Genomic DNA, 23,366 nt, shown 5'->3' with positions numbered 1-23,366 from the left:
AGGGAAGGGATATGTCAATGCTGTTTCTAAGAATGAAGATTAAGCCTCTTGTTTTAATTGGTGCTCAACCCTGTAGGACACAGTGCTCGCGAGCTTAGGTAAGAAAAGTAAGCATGGTGCAGTAGCATCAGGAAACTTGAGAGCCTAGAGGTACCGCATTCATGTTCATCAAATGTGGGTGATGATTTTTTAGAATTCCCATGTCATGATTGAAAATCTAGGTGAGTTAAAGACTGAGCTCCCAATATGTCCCATGTTAAATATTGCCGGTTCTGTGGAAGATGTGTATATGTAGGTGAATAGATGACGTTTGTAGATCTGAGCTGTTTGACTTTCAGATGTAGCAACCATAGCCCTCTGAAAAATACACAACATAGGCTGACAGCCTACTCATCACTTCTTTCCCCGTTCCATTTCCTCAGAGCTCTTGCCTTGTGCTATGCAGGCCATCAGGTCTTTTCCTCTCCCACTATGGCATTTAGCTAAAACTATAGTGATTAATTTTTCCTGCTTAGAAGCTAATGCAGTTCACATGCTCACACAGGTAAATAGCACATATGTTTTTGATGTCCTTGAGGGTATTTATGGTACGAGCTTCTGCCAGGGTGTGGTGTCTTTGAAAAAGCAGATCCTTTTGTGTGTGCCGTGGTGTTGGCAAGCACACTCAGAGTGTGCAGGTAAGTTGGCTTGGCAGTAGGTATATGGATAGCGACTAGGCACACAGACAGAAAGCACAGGTACAGAAATAAAGGGCTGGGAGATGAGGCAATGGCTAGATACTGCCTCAGTGACTAGCCGGTACAAAGTGGCTTCGACTATATCGTCAGCCTCATTGAGATTCTATTTCTAGCCTACAAATAACTATAATATTCTCACATGAGTTAATTTCTCTCATGTATATATGCAAATTGTTTATAGGATTACAATCCTACAACCATTGCTAATATTGTTCATACAATGACTAATAAAATTATTAGATGTAAATGTTTCTCACGGGTACTTATGCTACATGTTCCTCCAGATGGATATTAAGCTACAAATGCAGAGTCCAGTTTCAGTGTTTTCTTATGTAAGTCAGGGGTTTTATGGAAACATAAAGTTATGTTACCTGCGTGCAGACAATCTTACAGCCATTTCGGGAAGTGTTTGTATACTTCTGGAGTGATTAATTAGTGTATCTTGTCACTTCCAAAGCTCTTGCTGTGTGACACCTGGTATCAGGCTCAACTATTAATTTTAAAGCTAATAGATAATTTCAGCTGCAGATGTTCCTCCAAATAAATCGGAGGTCATTTGTGGTTTGATTATGTGGTATATCTTTCCTAGTTATGGATCCCCTTGTATGAACTTGTTCTCAAGTCTAACTTGCTCTTGTTTTTCTAGATTTATCCAGGCTCAATAGAGTTAATGCAGGTGATTGAAGATTTTATACACATTGTTGGAATGGGGATGATGGACTTTCAAAATTCATACCTAATGACTGGAAATGTAGGTAAGAAATAGGAATATTCCTCAAATTTTTTTACTGAGATTAAATGGCAGAGTTTGTGCCACACGTTTAAAGTGTCGTGTTCTTGTTTATTATCTCTAGGTATATGTGAAGAAATACATTGTGGAGACTTTCTGGCTGTGGTTTAGATAGACCAAGTCCCATGCACATTAAATGCGTTCCCTTGATTAGATGTGTGCCATTACATGGCTTTCCTTAGGGAGAGATAACCAAACATCTACTCACCCCAGGTAGGGCCCAAACTGCAGCACAAAACGAAATTATTTCACCCAATTGTAATTTGGCCAATGAATGTGTTTCCTAGATGTACTTCTAGGAGCCTGCATATGGGATTACTTACGAGAGCTTGGGGAATTCAAAGGTGCTGGCTGCACCATTGAAAGACCTACCTTAGCAGCAGCTTACCTAGAGCCCCCTGCCCACACTGCAGGCAATTCCACTGGAAAGTCTCCTGTCTCACCCCTGGTGTTTGACTAATGAATACAACCTGAAGAAGAGGCCTCTTGGGTCTTATAACGTACTTAGCTTCCCGCGTTTTGTAACTATCTTCAGATTCCCGCGTCTTGTAAAGTATATTAACTACCTAAGTCTTATGATCCCCACCCCCTTCTCTTCTCTCCATGTTGCAATTTGACACAAATGCTCACTCAAGATTTCTTCCCTGGCTTTATCTTCCCTGCTTCTATCTACTCACCCATGCTGATCCCTGAACTTTGAAAGGGGTCATTTGGCTATCTCATTGTTTTTCTCTCTATTTTGAGTGAACATGGAGCTAACAGGCTGCCCAATATGAAGCTATTCTCAGCATCTTAGACAGTTATGATTGCCATGTAGTGACCACTCTACACTGAAAAGAATACCTTACCCTACAAAGAGAGGCTTTGTATCAGTTACAGCTTAATTTCACCCTGTCCTAAAACCAAATGAAAGTGTCTCTAGCAGTAAGAACTTACAATCTAATTCTACTATGTAGTCAGTGAGTATCTCAATGGCCTCTATGGTTGACATGGATTCAGGGAGGTAAGATATTAAGAACGGCCAGTTCCTTATCCACTAACCTCGGGCCTTCTGTGAGTTTCATTTTCTAACATCACAGTGTGTCCTTTTACAAACTCTTCAATTTTTGTTTTTACTGTTATCCTAAACCTTTCCAAATGTGTAAAACATGTCAAGGTTAGCATTATAGGATGAAACCCTTTAGCAAGTATGGCTGGGATGGCAGATCGATCACTGCCATTTTAAACAAATGTCAGTGGGCTTGGGGATTTACAAGGACAATGGTTAGAGAAAAAATTCTAGGTTCAATGCAGCATCACTTATATTAGTGCTTTATCTGAAGAACATTTTCTAATGGTGTAGATGAGGACAACATTCTATCTAGCCTTCTGTGACACCCGCCTTCTGTCACTTTCCACTAGCACCGCTCAGCCTTCTCATTCTGGGGTACAACTGGGTGTCTGTGACATACATTCTCACTCCTAAGGGGCACGGCAGTCCGTTCATGCTACTGGACACGCCTCAGGATTAAGGGGAAGCAAAGCTATGATCTATGTCATTCCTCCCACGGCTGGACCTGTATCCTGGAATCTGAGAGGCTGCAGGCATTGTACCCTGACTGCAAACTGTCCACTGGCCATACATGGAGCTAAAATGTCCCTTCAAAACCACCCACATGAAAGATACTGGGAAAACCCAGCTTACTGAACCTCTTGTCACATTTGCTTTGGAACGACTATGATAGTCTCCATTGTCTGTTTTTCTTTCTATGTCTTTAATTTTTTTCTACTCCCAAGTGCTGTGGCGCTTTATAAACTCAGTTTATATGCCAGTCTAGGTTGTCCAGACCTGCCAGAGACTCCCCTACCTTGTAAGGATCAGAACCTGTCATGATGTTTGGCAAAGCTGCCGAAACACCATGCAAGTCTCAAGGGCTCTGGTGAATTAATTTCTTTATCCCCTTAAGACCACGTTTCAAATAAACCAGGGGACCAGGGCATCAAACACCCCCTGTACCATCCACATTTTGCTCACTAATGTTTTTTATTCTCCTGTTTACATCCAGTCCCTGATACTCCTGGTGACCTTGACTGACTGTCCAAAACTAACTGTCCCTAATGGCCTCTATGAGCCAGTCTGTCAGGGAATAATTTCCCTCATACTGCCCTTGATTATGCAGCCTTTGTCTCAGGGAGACATGAATTGTTTGCATTATTCCGTTTCTCTACCCCATGGCACTTAGACTGATCCCATCTGCAGCTATATGCCACAACAATGTGAGCCAAACTTTAAAACCATGTGTTTATTGTTCAGTAACTTTCCACAGTCCAAACAATTATTATGGTTTCCTATACTGGACTATTTGGAAGGTCCAAGTCTGTGGATTAGATCATGAATGCCCCCTTTTTATATTAAAGGTCAGACCTGAGAGAAGCCTTCTTTCACTTTGATCTCAATCTCTGTCTGATTTCCCCCCAAGATTTCCTGTATAGGGATCCCACAGTGGAATCTTTAGTCCAGATATAACTTGCACTTTTGTACACTTACATATATCATCCTCTGGTTTCTATATCTTTCCTCCTGGATCCGAAAACTAAGGCAGAAAAAGAGTATCCCCTCCTCTGTTTACCATTCACATGTCCTTCCTTGTGTACGTGAGTTCTTTCGAGGCAGAAACAGGAGCCTCAGTTACAAACATTTTCTGTCACCCAAGGGAAGGGCTTTGCAATTGCTACCAAGCCCGCTAATAATCCCACCTCCTATATAATGTCAACAGGGATTGTAAAATTATGTCCTACATTAATTTAGGAGTCATTTGGAGACTCTCACCGTCATCAAATGAGAACCGCAGTACCACATCAATGAAGCTAGCAACCACGGCACTCACCCATCCCAGGGTGCTCTGCTCTCGGCTCCGTGTATGCCCGTTGAATGCAATAATACAGCAAGGGGCACATACCTGCCACTACCTCAAGGGGACATGTACTCTATATGACACAAGGAAAGGTGTGATCGATTTCATATTGGAATATTGTCCCTGAACATTCCAGCCTCGGTTTCATGCTTTCTCACCCATTTTAGGAGCCGTGCGACTGCTCTTCCCAAACTTACCCTTGGTTCTGTGAATCCCCTTTCAGATTCCACTTGAGTTACGTAAGTTTTCCCGAAGACACCTGAACAAGTGTCATTGCAACTGAGATAGGTCCCGGTGACAGGCTTGAAGGGTGTTCCGTGGAAGTGCAGCTTGGTGAGCCAGTGAGTTTACTGGGCTTGCTTGCAAAAATGTGGGTAAGAAGTCACTTAGAGGGTCCTCAAAGGCAGCTGTGTAACTGAAAAGCCCACTCCTTGTAATAAAAGTAGTGAAAGGTGCATTCCCATAACTCTGTCCAACTGCAGGTGCGTCTCCACAGGAGAGCATGCCTTCCCGCGGGAGTTACCTGCAGGGTATACAACCTTAGGGAGGAGGGTCTTAGAGAATTGGAACTTTCTAATTATCTTATAAGTTATTGAGTTTCCTTAGCCTTGTAGGTTTTATTGACTTCCTGAGCCTTATAATCCTCCCTCCTCCAAACAGGAGTAAACATTTCAATGTAAAGAAAGCAGTCAATACATACTTTCACACACACAGGCACAGGCACAGGCACAGGCACACACGCATGCATGCTCAGTCTACACGAACCTGTGTAAATGTCCACAGGCCCACAGTGTGTTTCTGTACACGCTTCTGTAGAAGTTAATATACCCTTATTTTGTTTTTATTTGCCAAGTGTTCATTGCTATCTATCAGATGTAATTCAGAACATTATACATCCGTGATTAAAACAGCAAACAACAGAACCTCATTGTCTCCCATGCGTTCTGCATAGGCTCTTGAGTCATTCCTTACTGAGTATCTCAAACATGTTAGGTTTCCGAGGAACATTTCAGAGTGCTTCTAAGGGACATGTGATCGTGCCACTGCTTGCTGGGTTTTCTGAAGTACCTTGCAGGACACCGTAGAGTACTCTGCTGTGGAGTCTAAATGTTAAACACAGGCACGAAAGACTGTACCTCTTTTCCTCGCTGTTACCGCTGCATTTCATGAGATTCTTATGAGGAGCAAAACCCCCACGCCATGATTTCTACTGAGCCAACAATAACTGCTTTAAGCAAATGGCATATTTCTCTTTGCAGATAAAAATTAGTACAGAACAAAGAAATTGTCTTCTTAATTATTATACAAATTGATTTCATGAAGGATTAGAGTTTTATTATTTCCTTAATACTTCCTGCCCTAATTTTTACTGTGATTCAGAAAGATTTTCTTCTATTTATAATTACCTTCAAATAAAGACAATGCAGCTCTGGGTAATCAGGTATTATTATTATTATTATTATTATTATTATTATTATTATTATCAGCACTGGTCTGAAGGGCTTGAGACCTGTCTGGTCTACATAAGGCACTCTTCAAAAACAAAATAATAAAGTATGTTATTAGGTCAACATGAGCTATTTAAAATTACTATAAAGCAGTGAGTCACAGCCACTTTGAAGCTGAAATGACCCTTTCACAGGGGTCACCTAAGACTATCAGAAAATACAGATATTTTCTATTACACTTAATAATAGTAGCAAAACCACAGTTTTGAAGCAGCAGCAAGAATAATTTTATGGTTGAGGACTTTGCAGCATAAGGAGCTGTATAATATATATGGTCACAGCATTAGGAAGGTTGAGAACCGTTGCAAGGAATCAAAGGCAAGTTCTAATCAGGTATGTTAAAATTTTGGCTTAATATAGACTATTTCAAAATGATAACATCAAATTATCTATAGAAGTAGTATTATTAGCAACAAAGTATTATGTCCAGAATTTAAACACCATAAGTAAATCTTTATGTTTAAATGTTTTGTATATCTCATTTATAATACAAAATCCCAGGTTACTGACTGGCCACTGATAAGTCTTTTTTATTATTTACTTATTTGTGTGTTTTCCCCCCACTCACCCATCCATACCTTCCTGCCTCCCCGCCCTAACATTCCCCTACACTGAGTCATCAAGCCTTGGCAGGACGAAGGACTTCTCCTCCCATTGATGCCCAATAAGGCCATCCTCTGCTACATATGCAGCTGGAGCCATAGGTCTGATTTGCCTACAAGTACTGTCTAGAATCTTAATGTAGTTTGGTGGCTGTAATTGGGAGCTATCCTGTACCAATAGGAATTTCCAAAGGTTTACCTAGTAGTGTCACATTGCATAATATGTGCTATTTATTGCTGAATTTCTTAGAATGATATTCCAGAAGTTAAAACCCATAATTCTAAACCCAGATTTCTAAAATCTTACTTTTGAAACTGATAGTCTTAAGGCCGAGAATAATAAGCTATACTTAAAATCATGGCCTCAATTTATCAAGATAAAAAGGTTGTGTATTCTAATTAACTTGGTGGCAAAACAGCCAATATGTCTTGCAGTAGTTTTCTTCAAAACTAATTTCAGTAAAAAGTCTCAACACATCTACAATTAAAAGAAAGTGTCTCCATGTATATCACTTTCAGGCAAATGAAGATTTATACTTTATTAAAGCTTATAGGAATGGGAGAATGTAAAGAGAATATGCAAATATGGATAACTTTTCAACAGATGTGTATCAACACCCTTAATATGCCATTGGGAAAAATAATTTTATAAAAAGAGTTAAGCCAAAGTAAATTTTGCTTCTTCCCCAGGAAATTTCATATGTCAGTTCAACACTCATTTAAGATGTAATTTTCACAATAACTTTGTGTAATGTATTACATTTACTCACCTTATCAAAACTAGTCTATATGTTTATTTTTACTGTGGAGCACATCTCAAATGTGTCTATCTTCCTCACTAAGAGACCAAGCTAATCTCTACATCATTCCAGTTTTAACTTGTGTGTTGCCGAAGTGTGCACCAGACTAGTCTAGCCGTTATAATTAATAGTTTTACTTTTTGACTTAGATCTAGAAATGTAATCATTGACCTGAATCCAAAGATCAGTAATATGTTATGCGTTGTTAGCTTATAAATTGCATGTAATTTAAAAAAAATTATTACTGACTAAGCAAATGAATTTTTTTTCTCAATTTTCTGTGAGGTTGGCTTCACTGATGCAAATGGATTACTTCAGTCTCTGTGGTGCCATAATCCCCTCACCCAGAGTCAGAAGCAGAATCGTGAGTTCTAGTACAACCTAACTCAGAGCAACACAATGACCCCAACATGTAAAATGTCAACAGAGCTGTAGCCAACAGGCTACTACAGACATGGCCCAACAATTACGAAAACTGACCGTTCTTACAGAGGTCCTGGGTTCAATTCCCAGCACCAACATGATGGCTCACAACTCGATCGCCAAAGGTTCTTATGACCTCTTCTGGCTTTTTTGAGCACCAAGCATCCGTGTGTGCACAGATATGGATACAATGCATGCACACACGTTATTTTTTTAATCTTAAAAAAATTACATAAATAAAAATTTAGTGTGCTTTGCATGTGCCATATAAACCAAATGCTGGAATTAACTATTTATAGATGAAGAAATATTCCTAGAGAAAGAGGCATTCGATCGTTTATGATAGAGTTTGAAGGTTCGCTGGGTTTCTTTTTAACCATTCAAGATGAAAGGAAGCAATTAATAAGCAGATGGTTACACTACACACCATTGTTTTTATCAAAGATGATAAACAGATGCCCTGTCTAGCTTTAAAAATATTCCTTTATTTGTAACTCCAGCTTTAGAGAGTTGATGCCCTCCACAGGCCTTCATGGGTATCTGCACGTCTATGGTACGTAGTCATATACTCAGGACCACATAAACTCGTATAAAAGAGAAGAAATAAAGCTCTAAAACAAAAACTTGTTAAAATCTGGAATTGTCTGGGAAGACAATCTTAGTTGAAGAGCTAGATCTATCAGATTGCAGTGGGGTGTGTGCATGCGTGTGTGTGTGTGTGTGTGTGTGTGTGTGCGCGTGTGTGTGTGTGTGTGTGTGTGTGTGTGTGTGTGTGTGTCACAGGATCACACTATTCCCTAGATAGTAGGTCCTGAACTATCTATAAGAAAGGAAGATGAGCTTACGGTTCCCTGCAGCCAGCATGCAGCATGCCCAGGCTCCTGTTACCTTTCTTTGGCTATGGAGTGAGTCTCTAGGTCAGAGTTAGTGCTTTGTGGAACATTAAGTAACTATGCCTTCAAGACCCACACGGGCTCCTGTCCTGACTTCCCTCAATTGTAGACCATAAACTGGAATTTTAAACTAAAAGAAACCCTGTGTTTCCTAAATTACTTTAGATCAGGATATCTTATCACAACAGCACAGAGAAAACTAGGACAGATCAATGTCTAGGTTGAGATTGTGTTCAGAATATAAGCACTTTGTTTTAATTTTAAAAAGAAATACAACATCCCCATTTATGGAAGTAAAGAGAGAAGATGAGAACCAGCGTGAGACAATTTACTGAATTCTAAGAACAATTTAGAATCACTGAAGCTTGTCTTGGTAAGAATCCTACTCTGGTAGGGAGGCGCTTAGAGCAGAAAATAGAGCTCCAGCTACTGGGAAAGACTGCAAACATAATTAGTGTGAATGGAGATAAAGGGCTCTTAACTGCAATCAGTGTGTGACATAATGAAGAACGGAATTAGTAAAAGTATGAATCAAAACCAAACGTGGGGCTGAATGTGAGATCCTTTCTGAGGTTCGAATTGATTGGATTTCATAACTGATGGGTCGGTAAGAGTACCGGGAGAAATGGAGACTACTGGTTATTCTGAAAGCATTGGAAGGAAACTCTCTCTCTCACACACACACATAATGATATTTAGGAAATGCCCATGCCCAAGTGACAACCAAGAATGAGACCTTGGATTTTAGCACAGAAGACGAAATCAATAAACATAGGTGGCGATCCACTGCAGAGAGATGGGATTGGAGCTGTGTTTGTGTTTTCAGTGATCAAGACAGCCTCGTGATAGAAAAAGAAGAGAAAACAAGGAGCCACCAACTCTGAAAATAATCAGGTCAGGTGTCAGCGAATGAGTGGTTAGAGTTAGTTTGTACAAGCATTGCCTAGATATGTAAAATGAGTTAGGGTCAATTAATGACCACCACGGAGAACATTTCACCAGTTGTGTGTCTATTCATATCTACGTCTAATAAGTTTGGTGTGTTACAGGGTTTTTTTAAGTATGTAATTATTGATGGCATGACTTGAAAATTCTAAGGAACAGTACAGACACAGTGAACAGGGAATAAGTCTCCATGCTGGGGTTGGGGGTGGGGGTGGGGCTTCTGTGGTCAGATCCTTAAGACTTGATCCAGTTGTCTGCATTATTGGCTTTGCACAGATGTATATGCCCACATATGACTGTTCCACAACTGTTCTTAGGAAGTGCTCGATGTTGACAACCAGACAAATGGGATGGTTTTAAGCCCCACAATATCTTCAAATACTGAATGTTAGGATTCTCATCTGTAAGAAATTTCAAGTCTTGTTCATGAAATACATGATTCTTGAAATTATAATCCATTTCTTTCCCAGGACACCACGAGTGTCTCAGATACACCAAAGTAAAAATACATATGTATTTCTCTTTGTGAAGTTAAGTATCATGGCTTATTTTTGATTTAGAAATATGGACTAGTATGCTTTTGAGAATAAACAATCATACTCGATATTTTCTGAAATTGAATCTGAATAAAGACATACAATTTAACATCCTTCCCCCCTCCACAATGTCTTTTTATCAACATAAAATCTGCCATTTCTAATATTTACAGTAAAATCTGATAACCACTTTAGTGTAATATCTTGGTTCTCATTTGAGGAGAACCAGCTACAGGCTGTGAGCAAGGCCTGGCTTCTCCTTCTAAGCTGAATTCCCCTCTCACTGCCTAGCTTTGTGCTTCACACATCTCCTTCACTTGCTCAGCTTCTTTTCTTAAAAACAAGTCACGCAATGATGCTAAAGCCCCAAAATAGAGACATTTGCATATCTTGTATTACTGACGTCAGTTCATTTAGCTAGACAGAGGTTGGGGAGTAAACATGTAAGGTTCTCCCCCACCCTCCTAGTCCTCTTCCAGTCTTGCTATACACATAGAGTAAGTGAGTAACTTTCTATAGTTAGAAAGAAAAAAATGAAATTACTAGTTTCTTTCTATGGTACTTTAATACAGCTGCTATTGAGAAAATACTTCAAAAGTCTTCTGAAACTAAGACACTGAGTGATATCAACACCAAATTCTTTGTTATTTCTTTTTAAAAAATAGGAATTATTATAGAATATGAACTGATCCACTTATTCCAAATGTCTAGGGGTAGAAACTATGGATAGGTTAATACGAAAGTTTTTTTCAAATTCTCTGTGTTTATAAGAAAAACAAACAACCAAGGGATTATAGAGGGGTTCTAGTTCACCTAGATCAGAACTACAATTTAAAGTGTTTCCCAAGGCCAGTGCAGTAGGCTACTAATGATTCACATGTTTAATTCACTTTATACGGTATCAGTCTCTCATTTACTACATATCATGTTCTGTTCTTGGTTCTCAGGCTTTGTCAGTGAGTGAATTCGACAAAGCTCTTGCTCTTGTGGAATTGTGAACTTCATGTTTCATATTAATGAGACACATGTCAACCAAATATCATCCAATGTGCCCAATGGTTATAATTGCTAGGAGGAAAAATAAAGCAATCTACTGGGTTTTGAAATACAGAGTGAAGACAGGGATCCCATGTAATGATGAAAGGTCAGTAAAGGCCTCTGACCAGTGATACTCCAAATGGCATGAAGACTCAGGGAACATCAGAGGTGCAGTGGCATGTGTAGGCAGAATGTTTCTAATGGAACAAAAGTAGTACGTAAAGACCATGGTGTACCCAAGTGCGTTGTCCACTGGAATAAGGGGAGAACTCTAAGGATGTGGAAGTGGCTATGCATGACCATGAAGTCAAAGAGGCAAAGAGAGATTGGGGACTCATTTGACTGGGTTTAAAAATAAATGAAAATGAGTGCAGATTTGAGCAGAAAACATCATGATTGTACCTGTCTTTTAGTGGATTTATTATGACTACAAATAGGCTGTATAGGTTGTGAGAGGATGCAGCTGAGAACAGTGAGAAGTTTCAGGGGGTTGGGATAGATGACACTGGAAATGGTATGAAGTCATCTTGGCAGTTGGTCTGGCAGATTTTACTAACAGTATAGATGAGCTATGAACAAAAGAGGAAATTCTGATTGGCATGGTAATGCATTTCAGCTTCTGTGGATCTGATACAGGAACACTTCAGGAGCCTAGGTACTCAAGATTGTCTAAGGAAAACCGAGAAACACAAAAGAAAGGTTCAAGGACATTTCTTTGTAGCTGCTCTAAGATAGTTTACATCAAAAGTCTATTGTATAACTATTTGAGTGTCTCTACAGTTAGAAGTTCAAAACGTGTGTGATTGTGTCAATGTGTGTGTATGTGTGTGTATGTGTATATGTGAGACAGAGAGAGAGCATCTGTGTGCACATATGTGTGTATGTGTGTGCATGTGTATATGTGTGTATATGTGTGCGTGCATGCATACATATGTGCATGTGTGCATATGTGTGTATGTGTGCATATGTGTCTATGTGTGTGCATGTGTGTATATATGTGTGCATGTGTGTATATGTGTGTGTGCATGTGTGCATGTGTGTGTGTATTGTGTTAACCATTTACTAAAAACTGACATATGCAAGTAACCTGAAAACATAAATATCTCATACATATAAGAAGCCACATGTGGAGTGTTGAGTGTAGTTCTGGATCAGTGGGTCAGAAAAGTCACTTCTCTCCTTAGAAAACACTGTTATACTTTCCTGCGAACAATTCTTTGTTCCTTTCTTATACCATGTTTTGCTAACTGTTCAATAAATACAGTCCAAATCCCTTTGTTAGGGACAGGCACAACAGACAGACATCAAACACAGACAGATCAGACAAGCAACACAGACAGACCACAGACCACAACCTATAGACAGGTGGAAGATGTTCCTCATTTACACAGGAATCTTGACTCTTACTGTCTATGTTAATTTCATTTTTGTTCTCAGGGAGACTGATCAGTTTGATCATGGAAACCAACACTATTCTACCTCCTTTCCATCTTCTGAATCCTGAGACAAGAGAAAGAGTGAATATGATCATTAAAATAATATTACAAAACGGCCTCAGATTAAGTGGCCAGTTAAATAATGAAATAAGCATGATTTTTGAAACTGAATAAGCTATATTTTATCCTAAATGTTGGTGTATCTTCTTATAACTATGTCATGGATTCTCAATAACAGAACTCTTAAAAGTCAATGGTGCTCAACTAGGACCTGGTCATTTGTGCTATACTTTCTACTTTGTAAGAACATTTTTTATTTAAAAATATGTTAAAATTAAAAACATGTCAAAGTTTGCTGTGTAATTAAGAGACATTTTTGAAAGTACTTTACCCCTCCAGCTTAAAAATACTGTCTCTCACAGGGCTGTTGTCATGGTTAGAACTTAACATAGAAAACATGAATCAAGTTATCATGTTCAATTCAAGGTAGGCTTCTAATCTCTTGCAAGTCAACTGGAGCAAAAAGTAGTTACATAAACATCTATGCTTATATAATCTGTTTTATATACTTATGTTCAAGAACACAATTATTCATCAACTTATTATTCAATAATATTTTGCTCCCTGAAAATCTTTAAAGCGCTTGAGTAACCATTCTATCTTGTCTTAATCTGAATCTCCTAAACTTTTCTACATTCCTGATATTCCAACTTCTAATCTGAACTGCTCTGCTGTGACTCTTATGCAGTCATTCCTAAATTACTATTTAATATTGTTTTTACTATTTCCTCATTTGCCTTGCCACTGAGAAATAATGGAAAGTTTTGGAATGTCTTCTTTGAGGTACCTCAAGTGCTTGTCATTTGAGTACACATTTTAATGACAATTACAAAACATCCAATAGAGACAAGTATTCCAAAAATATGTTTTCAGGAGTTTTTCTCATTTGAGTACAATGGATAGGAAACATTTCTGTTCATTTCCTCCTCATTTCTTGCACTTTCCTAACGAATGTTCCACTCATACTCTAGAGAAGTTCCCAAGTGAATGGTGCCCAGGAGTTTATGAAGCTGTTTGTGTTGACTGCCTTGTCATAGGTGTGTGGAGGACTCAACATGGTTTGTCCTAGGTCAGTGGTTTGCCTTCAGACTAAATGGCTTTTCCCTTTGCATCTCAGTAATTAAAAGTTAAAGATTTGTTTCTTTCTTTTGTCCAGCCCATAACCCTTGAACCTACTTCTGCTATATTAAGAATTTCTGGCAAATTATCTTTTTGAAAAATATGACCCTCGGGTAACTGAGGCATATGTTCTGGTTTTGCTCATCCTTGTTAAATTATTCCGGACCATGTGCTTTCTTTTGTAGCAAGCGTCTTCATAAATACTTGTTTCATTAAGATGTCTAAACTGTTTTTCTGCCCAGTTATCTATACCTTTAATATGGATGTGGATTTTCCTTGTTATCAATGTTTTATAACACATCTTAGCCAAGAACTGTTATGAACTCGTTCCTCCTTCAATCTTGACTCCTGCAGAGGATGTGTTGCTATAGTAACAACTCTGTCTCTACCACATAGTATTTATTTTGTATTTGTTTAGTCTTTAATTGTTTTACTTTATAAACATAATTTTTAGCAAAACTTTGCATTAACAACAATCATCACACTAAAATTAGCCAGAATCAAAATCTATGCATCTCAATAAAATTGTTAGACTAGTCATTATGAAGCTTTAGGGCCTCACGTTAGGTTTTTGTCTGTTCACCATTGAATATTTTTGTTATGCAGTTATCCACAGTGAAGTAAATATCTTGATCTCCAAAATGCAAGGACACAAAAACCCCACTTTACAATATTAGCAGTAGAGAATGCATAAAAAAAAATTTTAAGAGCTTTGAGAAAAAAACAGTGGGAAAACAAAAAAGAGACTTTTATGTTTACCAAAGGCATGCAGGCCTATGAGGAATCACAAACTTGCAGCCTGTAGGAGTGAATTAATGGAACAGCGATGCTGAAGTCCATATTTAGGGGATCTGTGTGGTTATCTTTTCACAGAGAATAATGACCCCAATATTAAATCTTCTGATAGACCCTGGGAGAATTCTTGATTTTCCTATACATTGACATATACACCTAGCCATAGAAGTCTTCAATTTGATTGTCTGTACTACCCACAGTGAAGCTACAGAGGAACTCTTAGCATCTCAGAGCTGGGAAGCGGGGTCCTTGAGAGAGGGATTAGCCTTGAATCTCAGTTAAGGAGATCTTCCAAGGCCTGCAGCCAGGGAAACTCTTTCTGACAGGAGGGTGAGTAGAAGGGCCATCTGGGATATGGGATGGCTTTTGGTTTCTGCGGCGAACTTCTATCTAAAACGTAACCTGAATCATAGCCTTTTCTGTGGTGAGTCCTTTCCTTTTGTTTAAGATTAATTCTATTAAAATCTGGTAGATTCACACTTGTGAGTATAAATGAACAGATAAAATCTAAAGCCTTCTGAGAGCAAGACTTAAAATTTTATACTGGTCTGGTCTCTACTGGTTCATCTGATAAGGATTTAGAATTATTTAAAGTGACATACTGTATCCTTCATCACAATTTTGTTCTTCAACTAAAAGGATGCTACCTTATGTGCCACCATGAAAGCTAATCCTGTTTCAGCTGTTTCTATGGAAATAATTGGTCATCTCTATGACAATAGCAGTCTGGCTTTATAATAATAACCATGTAACAAACAGAGGCAACCAGTCGCTCATAACAGCTCATGTCTTTTTTCTACCCTATTTTCATGTATCTCCTGCTTTCAAAATGCTTTCTTGCTTTATTTGGTTACACCAAGAAACCTGTGCTGACTTCAGCCTCTTCACCAAAATACCCTTCACTGGCCATGAGGCTTTCATCTAAATTTGCAAACCAAAAACCAGACTCAGATTAGAAACCAACAGTCTTCTTTCCTGGGGAGGGGAAGGGAGGGGGAGGGGGCAGAGATGCTATTCTGTATCTTTCCAAAAATGCCAGCCAGGTATAAAAATTACACTCCGGTAGTCTCAGAACTCCAGACTTTGAGCCAAGATGACAGGGCATTCAATGCCATCCTAAGCTACACAATGAGACCATGTCCAATGCAAAATACGTAATAATGAGATAAATTGTGCTGGCTTTCAATCTTGACACATGGCTAATCACATTCCGTGACTAACATAAGTCACTTCATCACTAAAGACCTCTGATGCTACTCTCGGAATAAACTAAAATAAAATAACTTCCCTGCTTGGTTACTGTCATGATACATGCTACATGTATTTGACAGCTGGAGAGTAATAGGGCCTTTATTTTGTCATTCACAAAGAGGGACAATTATGGGTTTTCCTACTGACGGGTTATGTAACTGTGGTGACATTATTCCGGCCCCTCTGACCGTAGTCTCTTCCCTTTAGAAAACTTTAAAATTGACACTAAAATTTGCTGCCCTGGCTTGAAGGGGCTCGAGACCCCATATGTACAACAATGCCAAGCAACCAGAGCTTCCAGGGACTAAGCCACTACCTAAAGACTACACATGGACTGACCCTGGACTCTGACCTCATAGATAGCAATGAATATCCTAGTAAGATCACCAGTAGAAGGAGAAGCCCTGGGTCCTACTAAGACTGAACCCCCAGTGAACATGATTGTTGGGGGAGGGCGGCAATGGGGGGAGGATGGGGTCGGGAACACCCATAAAGGAGGGGAGAAGGAGGGGGATGTTTGCCCGGAAACCAGGAAAGGGAATAACACTTGAAATGTAAATAAGAAATACTCAAGTTAATAAAAAAATTGCTGCCCTGCATGTTTTTAAAAATCTAAATATCACATTTGGCATCCATTTTACAACGAGGAAAATAATGTTATACTTCCAGGCAGATAGCATAATCATCAAAACAATGTGCTGTGTGTTTTAGATGGGGCAGATGGCACATGGCCTTGCGGGGTGTGAAACACCCATAGGGATTTCAGTGACAAGTGGTATGTGAAGGAGGACTCCACTTTTCCGTGCATTTTTATGTCACGAGTCAAATTGCAGCTCCCTTGTAGTATTTTAGGAAATAGTATTTTCTGACTTAACCTTACAATACCTAAGCCTTTGTCTGCCAACTTCTATTGTTTGTTTCAGACATGTATCAAACAGCCCTATCATCTGTGGAATTTATAAACATCTTAGTGTCCCTGGTTATTAAGGTCCCTTCTTTAGTTGAAAGAATTTGGGATCTCTTGAAACCTACAATTTTTTTTCTCCTATCCATGTGCTAATAAGGCCCTGCCTTCCTTAGCTTCAGAGACAGGGTGAGGTCAGGGGTCTTCTAGATGGTATGACCATAGACGATAATTAATTTTTTTCTCTATGAAAAATAACCTTAGATTATAAATAATTTCTCATAATGTTCACATGGTTTCTCTGCAAATTGCATGCCAGTGTTGCAAGGTCAGTAAATTCACTGTTTCCCATAGATATATCCCCAGAAACAATAACCATACTTTGCATAGAATGGGAGCTCAGTTAGTATTTGCTGAATGAAAGAGTTCCCCAAGCTGTTGGATATTCCGACATTCTCCGTGCTGGAAAATTTATTCCTATCTATATGTCAACCTTTAGTTCTAACTTGAAGGCATCCAATTTATATTTCTATATTCTAAATGTAATCAATTTCTAGACCAGGCTTTGGAACTTGCAAGATCATATTCAGCCTTGTGTCCTACCTAAATACTCTGCCACCTGAGTATAGTAACACTATTAGTATTAACAGAATAGCAATAAATATTATCAACACTAATATAATAAGTGACTTTATGTCTTACCATTTCTCTGTTCAGCATGCCCCTTCTTCTTTCTTCCTCTTTCTCTGTACTGTTCTGACGCCTCTGGAATATTATTGGCCTTTACTAATCTCTGGACCAACATAAGCAATGGGTCCTGCCTTCTGCTCCTCTTCCTCCTGTTCCTCCTCCTCTCTCTCTTTCTCCTCCTCCTCCATTCACACCTATCTGTTAAATCCACCTCAGATCTGTTCAGAGTGGATTGTCTTGATCTACTTCCTGTTGTCCACCACATGCTCCATTTAACTCAAGATGGCAGGAATCACAATCTAGAATGCTATGAACTGTCATTTTCCCTTGATGGTTGAGTGCATTCTTTGAACTAGATTTCGGCACTTTAAGGTAAGGACAAGCATTTCATATTTTCCGTTTAGTCCCCAGATTCCAGTAAAAGTTGGAATACTCTGGAATTTAAAGGATGCTTATTGGATGGACGTATTCTCAAATGAATGTTTGTCAGTAATGACGTCTTTACTCCTATCAAGATAGAGTATTCCTCATGGTTACTGCTCTTCTGGGGATGTGTGAATCACTATCTGGGGAGCCCTAACTCCTCAGAGATTTTGGCCTTGTTTTCTGATGGGATTTAGGCAGCCTTTAGCTTCAAATTTATAAGAGAGTGTGTGAGAAAATATCAATACTGCCATTTTCAGGCCCCTTATTGTTTTATAGTTGGTTAATTAGAATTTCTATAGAAATTTCACTGGTAGGAATGAGACTTTAACCTAAAGTATATTATAAATTAATTTGTTTTTTACTAATTATGCATACATGCAAAAATAACTTTCCATCTCATATCTTACTTTGCATTAGATAGTATTAAAATTCTTAACCATTTGCATAAAGAAAATGAATATCTGTAATATTTCTATCTGAATATCTGAATATTTCTAAAAGAACATAGACATACTCTTTTGAAATGGAAAGGAAATTGGTTATAATCATTGGGCATCCTCTCCACTGTGTTATGCATAATATGGAAAAACACCATAGTCAGAAAGGATTTGTAATACACAGTGCAGTAAGTTACTTTTTAAAGAGATCACTAAAAATGATTTCTTATTCTACTTGTCAAAAAAACATTCCAAAACAGAGTGTCCCCCAAATTTGTCTAGATTAATGTGGTTAAGCCATTTCTTCTAAATGTCTAGCTAGTAAACATTTTAGGGTCACCATCTCTGTTGCAGCTACACAATTCTGCCATCATGCCCTGAAAGTAATAAATGAACATAGGAAAATCCTAGGTGTTGCTGAGTTACAATAAAACTTTATTTACAGCCATTGACATTTTAATTTTAATTTTCACTTCCCCAGAAGAATTATACTTGATTTTTCCAATTGTTTAAAAAATATAAGAAACATTTTTAGTTTTTAAATGACACAAAATGAAGCAAATGGGACACATTTGTTGCAGGCCCCAATTTACCTATTTCTAGTGAAGACATTCCTATTAGTACAAGACTCACATGAATGGCCTTGGACTGACCCTCATGTACTAACAATCCCAATGTTGAAAAAATGAGAGTGATATGCTAAGAAATTAAAGGAGTTTTCCCAAGAGCACCTACATCTAAACCAAAAAAAAAAAAAAAAAAACACACAAAATGGAGATGTATTCTATTGTCAGATCCCTCATTTGAAATGGGTAATGGAAAATGAAAAAAAAAGCTAGAATGTGAAGCTAATAACATAGAAATGATTTAGAAGAGTTTCCTCTTTGATACAGAAAAGGGATATGCAAAATAGTTAATCATACAGGTTGAATACAGCACTTAATATTTACTTAGAAGCTGAAGAAGGAACAAGAAAAATTCTACATCGTTACTTGTTTTTAAGGCCCAATCAAGTTTGTCTACATTTGACTGACACGAGGTCCTTTTTTTCCCTAACAAGGGAAATTGAAGACTTGAGCAAGGAGGTTTCTCATCTAAATTTGTATATTGTTCCACTAGGACTTGGGCATCTTAAACTCTGTAATGGTGGTGGTGGTGGTAATGGAGGGATGAGACTCACTGGTCCTAAGCCTGCCCTGCTCACTGCTGCTATTTACAGAGAAGATGCAGATAAGCATCACACGCCAGCCATCTCTTCCTTTCTCTACGACCCTCGACATTCTAATGACCACCGTTGGGAAAGAAGCCCATGATGGCCGGTCACCAAAGCAGAGTATGGGTAGTGTGGATAATTAAAGGTTTATCTATGGAAATATCTGAATTTTCCTATACACCACGGTGACAGAATTTTAAGAAAGGGATTTTTTTTCATGGAGATGTTGGAAGGTAAACACTGTGCATGCAAAAAAAAAAAGTACATATGGTATTCTTAAAACCATTGTTCTTCAATACCATCTACTTTTGATTTGATGGGCATATGAGCGTTTCATTGCCTCAGACCGAATTCTTGAATCTGTCTTTATTTCTCAGTGAAAAAGAAAAAAGCACAACGAAGTGAAGTACATTTGTTGTTGATTTGCTAGATAAAATCAAACTGCACCAGGCGACACAAATCTGAGTAGACAGGCTGGGATTTGAATCCCCAGGAGACTTACAACCTTGGAGAAGTCGCACAAACATAATGTGATTCCTCGTTTGCAAAACAAAGGCCCTGATAATAGCAATGAAGAGATCCCCAATAATGCCTCCAGAGAGGATTTTATCGTAAATTTGGCATCACTTCTAAGGTTCCTGGCTAAGAGTCATGTTAAAAGCAGTGTCTTGCACAGAAGAGATGTTTGACAAAATACTTGGTGAATGGATTAACGAGTGAATACAAAGTGTCAAGCTCCTAACAATTGTCCAGTAAGGCCAGAGAAAGAGCTATCTTTCCTTTCTTCTGAGGCTTTCTCAGTGTTTTACTGAGGATTTGCCATTGCTATATAAATCTAAACTACAGGATTTTGCACTGCTAAGTACTCCAAAATTTTCAGAAGTCCCACTCTGTGGGTCTCCTTTCTAGGAATACAGTGAAAACTACCAGTAGGTATGTCCTAGCATACCCAAACATGACATCATATTCCCCAGCCCCCAATCTCTTCTTAGAGATGCTATGCAGGTAACCACCTAAAAATCTTAAGTGATATTTTCCACAAGTAGTTCCATTTAGATGGCTAGTTTTCTAATATTGATGCTAGCCAGTTGTTTCTTTTGAAAGAACATGAAAAATGATGTGAACTTGAAATATGTCTGAAACATCAACACAAAAAGCACAACAGACAAGACTGTTTTTTTAAGACAGCCTTTAAACACTTCTGTATACCCTTGCACATTTGTTTGTGGCTGCAAGGGTCCCTTGCTTGGGAGTTTCTTCAGATCCTTTACACTGAGTGGTCCAGAATGTGACTCGTTGCACTGAGCACTTGGGATGATACTAAAAAGTAGTGCTTCTGAAGGGCTCTTTGGTGCCTGTGTTCTTAGCTGCTCTGAATTTGTTGTTCATGATACTTTTATTCTCTATTTATGGAAACAGTATGTTTTAACCTGAATGATCATCTATATTTCCCCTAAAAATCAAAAAGAAAAGTTCATTCTTTCTGGTAGAGTTGGCCAGAAAAGAGAAGGAGAGGGAGAAAGAATGGAAGAAAAAAGTGGAGAAAGAAAGCTTAAGGGTCAAGTAAACAGGACAGAATACACAGGGCTCCCGCTCACCTCACTGGATGCTACATTTCAGCACCCACACTTTAAGCTCTGCTTTTTGCAATGTGGCTCCTGCCTCTGGGTAAATGACTGCACTTAACATAAACCACTCAAGAGGCAATCTCTTGCCTGGGATCACTCAAAGAAATCCAAAGGCAGTGTGGTGTAAGCCTTAAATACTTTATTATGATGCATAACCCACCCGTGGTAGCTTTCTGGACAAGATTACATGAACATTATCTCCAAGAGTAATAGCCAACACTTACTTCCACTGAAGCACCTGAGCTCTGGTATAGTTCTGACTAGACTGTTGATGGATACTCAGTTCCCTCTTAGCCGAGTAAGGGAGTTAGTGTTAGGCCCATGTTACAGAAGATGATATTAAGGCACAGAGAAGGCAGCCATGTACTCGATCACATACCTTGTTGAACGCATGGGGAATTTCTCTCTTTGTATTTATTATAGCTTTTGCTTGTTGTTTCAGTTGTTGCTATTCTTGTTCTTTGTATTGTTTCCCTTCAGATGGGGTCTCCTGTTGCTCAGGTTAATCACTGACTTGATAGATAGTAGTTCACGATGATTTTGAATTTCTGACCCAAGTGCATCTGCCTACGTAATGCTAGTTTTAAAAGGAAATGCCACCATGGCAAGTTTATATGTTCCTAGTAACTAGATCCAGGGCCTTTTTTTTTTTTTTTTTTTTTGCAGCTGGGGACCGAACTCAGGGCCTTGCGCTTGCTAGGCAAGCGCTCTACCACTGAGCTAAATCCCCAACCTTTTATATGCTATGAAAACAACTACATCCCCAGACACTGAAAATTATTTTCAAACTGAGATTTTTGAGATGGATAGGGAATTCTCCTAATATTTACACAAACTGTAAACAGAAACACCCGGGACCTGAGTCCAGGCAAAAATGGCATCCAGGGATAAATAAAACAGGCTTGTACATGGCTATGTTCTTTACTAGAATTAGTTGGGCTGTTTTGCTCACTTTTGCTCCCTTCATCCATATACCTTTGCTCTCAAGGCTTTCCTTTCCTCGTGTTTTCCATTTCTGCCTTTAATTCAGATGACATATCAAATTTACTGTATGCAGTTTGTATGTGGAACTGACTCACTGTGGTGATGAAAAACACAGTCTTCATTCATTCTCCTTAACTTACGCAATAGTATAGGGTAAAAACCTTATGATCCCCCTCCAGAGTCAGTCTTGTTTTAATTAAGGAACAAGATTGTAAGATAAGAAAAAAATAAAACTAAAAAAAGCTCAGACTTCTTGCTTTAGACTCATCCACAAAAATTTCCTTGAATTTCTGCATAACAAAATTCTTAGAAGGATAATGAAAAATGGATACAAGGTTTTGGTGAGGGATGCGGGATGTGTTGATGGGTGCTGGGAAGATTTGGAAGAAGGGTATGGAGATAGATATGGTTAAAATATGTTGTAAGCATATATATAAAATCTAGAAACAATAAATTCAATGCTATAAAATAGTTATAAATGGAGAAAAAGTATTTACATTGATCATTTTAGAGCTTGGCAAATAACAGGCATGATGATAAACCCAGTCTGGTGGCTTCACTCCAAAGTTTACCATGATGAGTCACTTGTTTTACTGCATAAGAAATCAAATCCAGGTTTACAGCGCAAACATAGTACATTCAATTCAGGGCAATTCTTAGATCTTTGAAGATGTTCCTATTTATCCAGAGACACAATATCCTATCAACTTTCATCTAAGAACCGTAATCTGTAAGAGGATTTTTTTCTTTTTTCTTTCTTTTTTTTTTTTTTTTTTTTTTTTTTTTGGAGCTGGGGACTGAACCCAGGGCCTTGCGCTCGCTAGGCAAGCGCTCTTCCGCTGAGCTAAATCCCCAACCCCATAAGAGGATATTTTTAAAGAAGAAGTTTTCTACCTTCTATGTGCTTCTATGACTGCCTTTAATTAACCAGTTATTACAGAGATGCAGTATAACTATACATGTATTGCTTTGATTTTGCCTTTATCAGTAAAACCCACATATCTACTAAGTTGTAGTTTAAGGAATTCATTTTTTGGACCTTACCTACTTAGTAGCTATTCCCATTGTCTTAAAGAGTAAGTAGTTCCCAATTTATATAACAGATTTGAACAGTTAACTCAATGAAAAAGGGAAGGGGTTGGGAAGTGGATTGATCCAGATGTCATACATAAGAACTTCAAAAAAGAAAAAAATATACTTCTGAATTATTTTTGCTATGCCATAGTATATTTCTCAATAACCATTCAGTGTTCATGA

The 23,366-nt window shown here is 38.5% G+C and overlaps 1 protein-coding gene across 5 annotated transcripts in view; it reads left to right on the top strand.

The window, feature by feature from the left end:
* Adgrb3 (adhesion G protein-coupled receptor B3) overlaps positions 1–23,366 on the top strand; it is a 726,584-nt gene that overhangs the window by 344,631 nt on the left and 358,587 nt on the right. For all 5 annotated transcript variants that reach the window (NM_001106898.1, XM_087565138.1, XM_087565136.1 and 2 more), the window contains 1 exon segment: positions 1,384–1,492. In NM_001106898.1, the coding sequence (NP_001100368.1) occupies positions 1,384–1,492 (109 nt within the window).

This window comes from Rattus norvegicus, chromosome 9 (genome assembly GCF_021556685.1).
Source record: "Rattus norvegicus strain SHRSP/BbbUtx chromosome 9, alternate assembly SHRSP_T2T, whole genome shotgun sequence".
NCBI lineage: Eukaryota > Metazoa > Chordata > Mammalia > Rodentia > Muridae > Rattus > Rattus norvegicus.
This window is presented reverse-complemented; position numbering and strand designations above follow the sequence as displayed.